Source organism: Centroberyx affinis, unplaced genomic scaffold (genome assembly GCF_046629955.1).
Source record: "Centroberyx affinis isolate AG114_WGS23_722 - 3 ecotype Tasmania unplaced genomic scaffold, CSIRO-AGI_Caff_v1 ptg001788l_1, whole genome shotgun sequence".
Taxonomy (NCBI): domain Eukaryota; kingdom Metazoa; phylum Chordata; class Actinopteri; order Beryciformes; family Berycidae; genus Centroberyx; species Centroberyx affinis.
In genome coordinates, this window is record NW_027280179.1 from 4,566 (window position 1) to 14,464 (window position 9,899).

The 9,899-nt window shown below is 41.8% G+C and overlaps 1 protein-coding gene across 1 annotated transcript; it reads right to left on the minus strand.

Moving 5' to 3' along the window:
• Positions 1 to 428: 428 nt before the first annotated feature.
• LOC139652380 (uncharacterized) lies at positions 429 to 8,009 on the minus strand. Its single transcript, XM_071529439.1, has 11 exons — positions 7,921 to 8,009; positions 5,951 to 7,670; positions 5,266 to 5,685; positions 4,595 to 4,858; positions 4,195 to 4,449; positions 3,817 to 4,065; positions 3,364 to 3,621; positions 2,528 to 2,836; positions 2,152 to 2,421; positions 1,962 to 2,045; positions 429 to 1,791 (listed from the first exon to the last, which is right to left on the minus strand). Exons 5-11 carry the CDS (start codon positions 4,434 to 4,436, stop codon positions 1,725 to 1,727), a joined length of 1,479 nt encoding a protein of 492 aa, XP_071385540.1. The 5' UTR covers positions 4,437 to 4,449; positions 4,595 to 4,858; positions 5,266 to 5,685; positions 5,951 to 7,670; positions 7,921 to 8,009; the 3' UTR covers positions 429 to 1,724.
• Between the last annotated feature and the right edge of the window lie 1,890 nt (positions 8,010 to 9,899).

Sequence of the window (9,899 nt, forward strand, 5' to 3'; positions counted from 1 at the left end):
TCTACAGAATTTACACAATAAATGTGTTGCCCCAGGTCGAACCTCGTGATTCATTCTGTGCCGGTAACACATGCATGTGTTGTGACCGAGTTAAATACTGCATCGACAGTTGCTTTGAAATATTTTAGGCAGATTTTTACCTCTATTGTTTGAAGATGTTTTATTTTGAGGGGTTTTTTGGTAGAGTTTGGTGTAATAGATAAGATAGGAAACCAATTTAATGTAATCTTTATTTTGAGATGTGAAGTTTCTTTTATTAGGAATTCCTTAAACAGACACAAATGTGAATTAATTTGACTGTGTACATACATAAGTAACTAGCAGCATAGATTACTTTGTGAAAAGACAACAACAAAATGGCTGCGGTGTGTATGGCTAATAACGTCTACAAATGTAAAACTAGTTTTCTTGTGTTATTAATTTTGGACACTTATTTTACATTTTCTATTTAACAACATACTGTACAATACTATTGCAGACATCACCTGTGAATGCACAAAGGTAAATTACACATGGATATAACACTTTTGTGTAGCCCGTGGAATTGAGTACCACACAGAACACAATTACTTCTTTGGGCTTCTTTTATTTTTGAAATATTGCTGTGGAGGTGCAACGTAGGTTTTGGGAAGAGGAAATGGACAGAAATGGATCTCCACCTGTACCAGATTTAACACGTTTCATCAAATTGTAACTACAACACACCGTAAACCCAAAGTAGGTTAATTACTCTGGAACACACCATTTGATTTAGAGAACACTTACATCCCAAACACTGATGTAAAGTGTAGTAAAATAAAGTAAAATAAGTAAGTAAGTAAAATAAAATTAGAGTGCAATAAGCAGCTGTTCCATTTCACCAATGACCAAGTACAACAGCATGAGGCTTTATGCACACTGACTGTACCTTGCCATGCACATGGGAACACACTGGTCAGCTGCTCCAGCATTATCCAAGACATCTGACATCAGTCTCGTCTAAAACGTACCATCCAGTTAAAATACGGTAACAAACATAGTTATTTACCTTTATACATGCATGTTTTAACAAGATGTTAAAATATTTACAGATTTCTTTTACACAATGCATCCCAGAATCGTTCACCATGCAGATCTCCAGGCCAAAACAATAAAGAACCATGGCACAATAACAAAAGTGATTTGTGACACTGCCACCTAGTGTCCAAATAATAAATTCAAAACAGACCCTCTGTCAGCAAACTATCTTGTGTACATTTCTCTCTGTAATTAAAACATTCTAATTTAAAGAAAACAACAAACTGTAAATACATATTATTAATAATTAAACCAAAAATGAACTCTTTTACCCCTAAGTGGAAAATGACATCAAATGTATCACCTGGCTACATTTACATAAAATATATTTGCTTAATCTTTATTCATATAAACACTCTACAGGTGTGTGACTAGGATTAAAATATATACTCTAAGAATTAAAAAATAAAAATCCATGATATACTTATGTAAGATAAATGTTTTTCAGAGTACACTCCAACATTTCAATGAGAAAAAAAGTACAAAATAATCACACAGCCTTGGCAGCCACAAATAGTTGTGTGTATTGCGTTACGTAGCCATGTAGCTGTCACAAGTTTAGACAAAAATTTCAAGTTTTACAATTGCTCCATAATTATGAGATATTAGAGCATTTTGGCACGTTTCTCCACTTCCTTTGCTTGGACCACAGACTGCTGATGATTGGTTCACCACGTTTCAAAGCGTTTGTCTTTCAGAAAGGGGCTTCTGTCCACGATGCTGTTGCTGAAGACTCTAAGAAGATGCCAGAGCAGAGAGAGCAAATGTAACTTCATCAGCCAGAATAATGTGTAACAGGGTTTACTCATCTAAACTCACAAATGATTTCTCTGCAAGTCTGGCGATACAAAAGATTTCATATATTCATCATGCACAAATTCAGACACGAGTGCATTTACGCTCACCGCACAGTGTGGATGGAGGTGTTGATGGAGACCAGCTGGAGTAAACTGTCAGTCAGAGCATCAGTGATCTTATTGTGACTCAGACTGTAACACCAATAAAAGACAAAGGACAAAGCAAGATATTATTAGATTATAATCAGATCTCTACACACACGCACATACAAATGCATCTCCGTTCTAGCGGACTCACTCCAGGACTTGTGCTTTGTGCAGGTGTGGGATCAGCGTCTGTAGCAACCGGTCAGTGAGTTGACAGTGACTGAGGTCCAGTTCTGTCAGCCCTTCAGAAAGCTCCAGTATCAGGGCCAAAGCTCCACAGGCCCTCTGATCCAGTCTGGTCTCACTGAGGTCCAGCTCTCCAGCCAGGGCTCGACAGAGGGACTCTGCTCGCGTCACTGTGTCCCTTTCGCTGCCCACAGGGACCAGGGACACCAGCTGGAGGAGGAGGGCTTTGCTGCTGCTGAAGGGGAGAAACAGAGCAAAGAGCAGAACGTTACGGTGCTGAAACAGGCATCAACCTTGAATATGATTGTAATCCAAGTTATGTGTTGTTTTTCCTCTCTCACCTCAGGCGGACTCTGTCCAGGACAGGAAACAGCAGGTCCAGTCCACTGTCCTCCACCTCACAGTCTCGTAGGTTGAGCTGTGTGTCCTGGCTGCTGTGTCTCAGCACAGTGGAGATGGCCCTGCAGTCTCCAGCGGTCAGACACAGAGCCTCCCCTCGCTCCTGCTCCGACAGCTCCACAGAGGAGGAGCAGGACAGATCCAGTCTGTGCTGCAGAGTCCTGAGCAGATCTGCTGCTGCTGCTGCCCCCTGTTGGGCCTTAGAGGCAGTGCAGCAGTGGAGGAACCTCAGCAGCAGATTCCTGTCTAAACTGGTATGAAAAATGATGCAGAAATATGATAAATGTTACCATTTCAGTCAACAACAATCAAAAAAGTATGCAGGTACACAACTAAACAAGACAAAAAGACACCATACATGATGCATTCAATGTATATTTATGTTTCAAGCCTACAGGGTCAGCCATTCCATTCTTCTACATATTTGAGACCCATAGCAAGTTTAGGAATTGTTGGGTAATGTTGTGAACTAGGTAAAAGGACTGGATAGAGTAAGTGACTGTAGTTCTGTTTAATATTAACAGCCAATGTGGAGGCAGGCGGTTCTGGGATGCCAGAACCTACTGTTGATCCCTCTGGAGGTGATAAACATCTGTGATGGGAGGTGCCCACCTGATAACTCCAGTGACATACAGGTACAGGTACAGTTGGTTTCTACCTAAATAGCACCAGGGTTAGTCATATCATATCCTGTGTATTGGTTAAGTAATGATCCTTTCAACATTGTACATTCATACAGTAGTGGTACAGCGTTGCTAAATGAGTACTAACATCTGACCTGAGATGAGAGACTTTCTCCAGTGTGAACAGGATGGACTCTATTCCCCCTGTTGGTATGGAGGTCCACAGCAGTTTGAGTTTGACTCCATCACTGTGTTGGAGGGTGAAGAGCAGAGCAGCACAGTCCGCTGTGTCCAGCTGTGTGCAGGTCAGGTTGATCACATGATCTAATGACCTCAGTAAACTGGGTATACAGTGACTGGTGTGAGTTTTATAGCTCTCTCTGATGGCAGACAAGACCAAGCTGGGACTGGGTCTGAAAGTATACAGTATATTTAGCATAACATGCTGGATATTTACATTACAATTACAAGGGATTGTTTGATTAGTCATGGAATTGTTTACGCTATTACCGATGATAAGCATAACAATACACTCATTTAAAATATTTGTTTTAAATCGGATCAAATGTATTTCTCTATCCAGTGAAGAGTAAATAAAGTTGTATCACCTTGCCAATAGAATCCCGTCCAGAAAGGGAAGAAGATCTATGATTCTCTTCTCTGAGATCCTGTTCCTCCTCAAGTCCACAGTGATGGTCTGAGTTGATGGCTGCTGCAGCAGATAGTGAAGTACTTCCCAGTCCAGAGAGCAGGAGGTCAGGTCTCCACCAACCTTCCTCAAGAAAGACTGAGTCAAGTCCTTGTCCCGGATCTCATGTATGAGGACAAGTAGCTGCTGAAAATGCTGTGCACACAGTCTGAGGAAGTCACAGATCAGAGGACAAATACAAATTAATGAACAAATTTAGGAAAAATAATATTAAGGATTTTGTATGGTACATGATTTAGTGTATGTTTTTATGGATCAGCAAAGCAAAGAGATTTACTTGATCTTAAGAGGATCATGGTGAAGTAGCAATGTCATGAGAAACTGAGCGTGGATAGAGAACTCAGTCAGGTCCAAACACCTGACTGCCCAGTATCTCAGTAGGGACGCCACACTACTGACAACCCTCAACAATACTCTGTCTGACAGCTGGCTCATCTTTAGGACAAGGGAAAGCTCTTCAGTGGCCACTGGACAGGCCACTCTCTGTGTTCTTACCAATCGAAACAGAAACAATGCCATTACTGCAGACAGTCTGAAAATCAAAGAGAAAAAAAACAATCTTGGAATGATATACACCTCTAATGGATTTAACACAAGATGATTTTGACAGTGGACAAACATTGTTATTAGGAGTAAGACACCAAGCCCTTTTCAATAATGGCATAAATGCAGCGTACCTGAGACTGTGTATTTGTGATGTATGTCTAAAAAGCAGTGAGGCTCCTTTGAGAGAGATCTTGCTGGGTGTGAGGATGAGATCCACACTGGAGCCACAGAGTCCCAGAACTCTCCCCACAGACCGGCAGGTTTTCCTGGGTAACTCTCCTGTTAACACCAGGGTGAAACCCAGGAGCCGGAGGAGAGAGGCCAACTGCTGGGTCTCCTCTCTGGATCTCACACAGATGGATTCACACACACACTGGAAGAACCCTGGATCACAGCTAAAACAGGACATTATGCAATGAAATGTCAAATGAGCAGTGTTATAGTTAGAGGAATACATGACACAATAGATGATGTATTGCACACCGCCGTATGTGCAATGTCTAACATTTTCTATTGGGGAATATGGATACTGTTTAATCAAAGAGCAGGAATCACAAGGTAAAATTAAGAGCATATAAAGTACGATGAATTCAGTATATTACTATCTGTATCATTAGCTGTCATAATGTTATATGAAATATCTATATGTTGCTGAAAATTTACTGAGCTGAGCTGAATATTCATCATCGATTATTAAGCATTTAGTGTTTATGTGCTGCATTTTTTGACGAACCTCAACTGAGAGGTTAGCAACATTTTCTTGTGTAGTGTGTATTCTGTAACATATTTTTATCTGATGTACCTGAGCTGTGAGATGTGAGGCAGACACTGTAGGAAACTCCACACTTCACTCTCTTCATCTGACCAGCCTCTCAGCTCCACTGGTTTCTTTTCTGATTGGAGTTTCAGCACTTCCAGGAGGAGGGAGGCCTTTCTCTCTGAGAGGTCGATGGACCAGACTGCAGGAGCTGACTGGTAAACTGACTGCAATGCTGGAAGGACACTCCTGCCTGTTAGAGTCTCATAGTCCTTCACATGGGAGTACAGGTCCAGTAGGAAATCACACTGATACTCCTTATTGACATGTTCTGGGTCATTGAAAGGGAATGTGTTGTAACTGCACACTGATGATAACAGCTCCAGTATCTTCTCTCCTGTCTGTTGTTCCCTCTCTGCTGCTCGACAGAAGAGATTCCCCAAGAACTTGGAACTGCACCAGAAACTGGAACAATGACAATGAAAAATAATGTGATGCAGTGATGTAAATAGGTGCGCGTCCTGCGTCTATGACGCGTTAAAATCCGAAAGGACGCAGTAAACTCACCATCGACGCGTCCATGGGACGCACTCCATTTTTCCTAGAAAATAGTCTCAATCATCGCGGGAGAGACTTAATGCCCTTGCTGGGCCTGCATCCAATGCTACTTTCGCCGCACAGATTTCATTTCAACAAGGCTACAAACTTGGTAATTGGTAAATAAACTCACGTGGATGCTGTATTCACTCATGTCGATGACGACCCGATGATGCTTTACCGTCCAGGGGACGCACCATGTTGAAAAAAAAATAATCCACCGGCCGTGATTTTCTCACCGGCTGCGCATATCTCCCATTTTGTTCAGTCTCAATGAGTGAAAGGAAAACGTTTCAAAATGCCACCAAAGAAAAAGATCAAACATAGTGCTGGCCAACAAACTATTGCAGGTAGGGATTTACCCGGGAAAAGCACAGATAGGCTAATGCGATGGAAACAGATATTTCTTCTACCCGAAGTTGCTCGTTATTATTCAGGGGGAAAAAAACATTATATGTCTGTGCATCAGCCACTATGTTTCTTCAAATAGATTCATGTCATTGTGGATGGCCACAAGATAAAAATGCCCATTCTGTTTGCAACATAGGACTTTGATTTCACTAACTAGTCGTTTCATTTACTACACATTAGAGGTCTGCAACCCGACCCGAACCCGATGGGACCCGAGACTGTAACGCGCTCGGTCGTGTCTTAGCTTACATTAGCTTTGTGCTTGTTAGCTTTAGGGAAGCAGGCTAACGTTACTCCTGGATAGCATGACAGAGCGAGACGACGTCAGTATTGGGTAGACTGGGAGTAGTTGGTAGTAGTCTACTCAACCTGTTGCTGTAACTCAGTCTCAGTAAAAAACAAGGAGCGCCACCCAGTGACTTAATCTGTTACTGCAACCAAACAATGTTCCAAAAGCATAGTAGGCATACTTGCGACTGTTACAACTGTATGTCGGGCTCGGTTGTTTTTTTTTCATGCATGGAGAAAAGTACAATGTTTTATGTTCGTCGCTTTCTCCTGAAGCTCTGTGTCACACATGTTACTGGGCACACACAGCCCCCCTGCGTCTCTCTCTCTCTCCCTCTCTCTCTCTCTCAAAAATTTTCAAATTTGGGATATTAATTTGTCAGAAAAACACAAATTTTATTGGGGACCCACTCAATTTCCGTGGGACCCACTCAAATGACCACCTGTGGGTCCCGGGGACTCACTACATTGAAAACCTTTTTACATCACTGGTGATGATCTGATTTCTGCATCATATAGAGAACAAAACAATATGGACAGACATTGTATCTCTTAAACGGTAGAGAGAAATCAGTAAAGAGAAAGTAATAAAACAAATGATCTGCATTAAGTACAAATACAATGCATCAATCAAGAAAAAATGTCTATACTATCTACCGAGATTTTTAGATGTAGACTGAAAATATCTGAATGAATTACAATCCATTTACCTGAGCTGTGAGATGTGAGGCAGACACTGTAGGAAACTCCACACTTCACTCTCTTCATCTGACCAGCCTCTCAGCTCCACTGGTTTCTTGTCTGATTGGAGTTTCAGCACTTCCAGGAGGACGGAGGCCTTTCTCTCTGAGAGGTCGATGGACCAGACTGCAGGAGCTGACTGGTAAACTGACTGTAATGCTGGAAGGACACTCCTGCCTGTTAGAGTCTCATAGTCCTTCACATGGGAGCACAGGTCCAGTAGGAAATCACAATGATCCTCCTTACTATAGACATATGCTGCGAAATTGAAAGAGAATGTGGAGTAACTGCACACTGATGATAACAGCTCCAGTATCTTCTCTCCTGTCGGTTGTTCCCTCTCTGCTGCTCGACAGAAGAGATTCCCCAAGAACTTGGCTTGTTCTGAGCATTCCTGCCACAGATGACTGAAACTGTAACAGTGAGAATGAATGATTATGCCATGATTTGATTTCTGCATCATATAGCGAACAAAACAATATGGACAGACATTGTATCTCTTAAACTGTAGGGAGAAATCAGTAAAGAGAAAGTAATACAAAAATAATCTGCATTAAGTACAAATACAATGCATCAATCAAAAAGTAAATATCCTCATACTATCTAGTAAGTTAGATATTATATGTAGACTTGAAATATCTGAATGAATTACAGTCCATTTACCTGAGCTGTGAGATGTGAGGCAGACACTGTAGGAAACTCCACACTTCACTCTCTTCATCTGACCAGCCTCTCAGCTCCACTGGTTTCTTTTCTGATTGGAGTTTCAGCACTTCCAGGAGGAGGGAGGCCTTTCTCTCTGAGAGGTCGATGGACCAGACTGCAGGAGCTGACTGGTAAACTGACTGTAATGCTGGAAGGACACTCCTGCCTGTTAGAGTCTCATAGTCCTTCACATGGGAGTACAGGTCCAGTAGGAAATCACACTGATACTCCTTATAGACATATTCTGGGTCATTGATAGGGAATGTGTTGTAACTGCACACTGATGATAACAGCTCCAGTATCTTCTCTCCTGTCTGTTGTTCCCTCTCTGCTGCTCGACAGAAGAGATTCCCCAAGAACTTGGCTCCTTCAAAAGGTTTTAAAGACCAATGACAGAAACTGGAACAATGACAATGAAAAATAATGTGATGATCTGATTTCTGCATCATATAGAGAACAAAACAATATGGACAGACACTGTATCTCTTAAACGGTAGGGAGAAATCAGTAAAGAGAAAGTAATAAAATAAATTATCTGCATTAAGTACAAATACAATTCATCAATCAAGAAAAAATGTCTATACTATCTACTGAGATTTTTAGATGTAGACTAAAAATATCTGAATGAATTACAATCCATTTACCTGAGCTGTGAGATGTGAGGCAGACACTGTAGGAAACTCCACACTTCACTCTCTTCATCTGACCAGCCTCTCAGCTTCACTGGTTTCTTTTCTGATTGGAGTTTCAGCACTTCCAGGAGGAGGGAGGCCTTTCTCTCTGAGAGGTCGATGGACCAGACTGCAGGAGCTGACTGGTAAACTGACTGTAATGCTGGAAGGACACTCCTGCCTGTTAGAGTCTCATAGTCCTTCACATGGGAGTACAGGTCCAGTAGGAAATCACACTGATACTCCTTATAGACATAAGCTGGGTCATTGAAAGGGAATGTGTTGTAACTGCACACCGATGATAACAGCTCCAGTATCTTCTCTCCTGTCTGTTGTTCCCTCTCTGCTGCTCGACAGAAGAGATTCCCCAAGAACTTGGAACTGCACCAGAAACTGTAACAATGACAATGAAAAATAATGTGATGATCTGATTTCTGCATCATATAGAGCAGAGAACCAATCAACCAAGACAGACACTGTATCTCTTAAATGCTAGGGAGAAATTAGTAGAGAGAAAGTAATGCATAATAGATCTACATGAAGTACATGTGCAGTGCATTAATCATGACTAAATATCCACATACAGTCTAATGAGATAACTTTTATATGTAGATTGAAATCATGTGAATGAATTACAATCCATTCACCTGAGCTGTGAGATGTGAGGCAGACACTGTAGGAAACTCCACACTTCACTCTCTTCATCTGACCAGCCTCTCAGCTCCACTGGTTTCTTTTCTGATTGGAGTTTCAGCACTTCCAGGAGGAGGGAGGCCTTTCTCTCTGAGAGCTTGATGGACCAGACTGCAGGAGCTGACTGGTAAACTGACTGTAATGCTGGAAGGACACTCCTGCCTGTTAGAGTCTCATAGTCCTTCACATGGGAGTACAGGTCCAGTAGGAAATCACACTGATACTCCTTATTGACATCTTCTGGGTCATTGAAAGGGAATGTGTTGTAACTGCACACTGATGATAACAGCTCCAGTATCTTCTCTCCTGTCTGTTGTTCCCTCTCTGCTGCTCGACAGAAGAGATTCCCCAAGAACTTGGCTCCTTCAAAAGGTTTTAAAGACCAATGATCGAAACTGGAACAGTGAGAATGAATGATTATGCCATGATTTGATTTCTGCATCATATAGAAAACAAAACAATATGGACAGACACTGTGGCCCTCATTTATCAATCTAACGTAGAAACCAGTGCAGATCCGAGCTCAGAAACCATCTTAGGACAGGGTTCACGTGTGATTCATGAAACGTTCGT

Excerpts from the sequence above, each read along its gene's own strand:
- LOC139652380 (XM_071529439.1), bottom strand. The coding sequence starts at position 4,436 with ATGGCATTGTTTCTGTTTCGATTGGTAAGAACACAGAGAGTGGCCTGT. Across the intron at positions 2,422-2,527 it reads CTGGACAGAGTCCGCCTGAG|CAGCAGCAAAGCCCTCCTCC; the intron begins GTGAGAGAGGAA and ends TCTCCCCTTCAG. Across the intron at positions 1,792-1,961 it reads ACCTCCATCCACACTGTGCG|AGTCTTCAGCAACAGCATCG; the intron begins GTGAGCGTAAAT and ends GCATCTTCTTAG.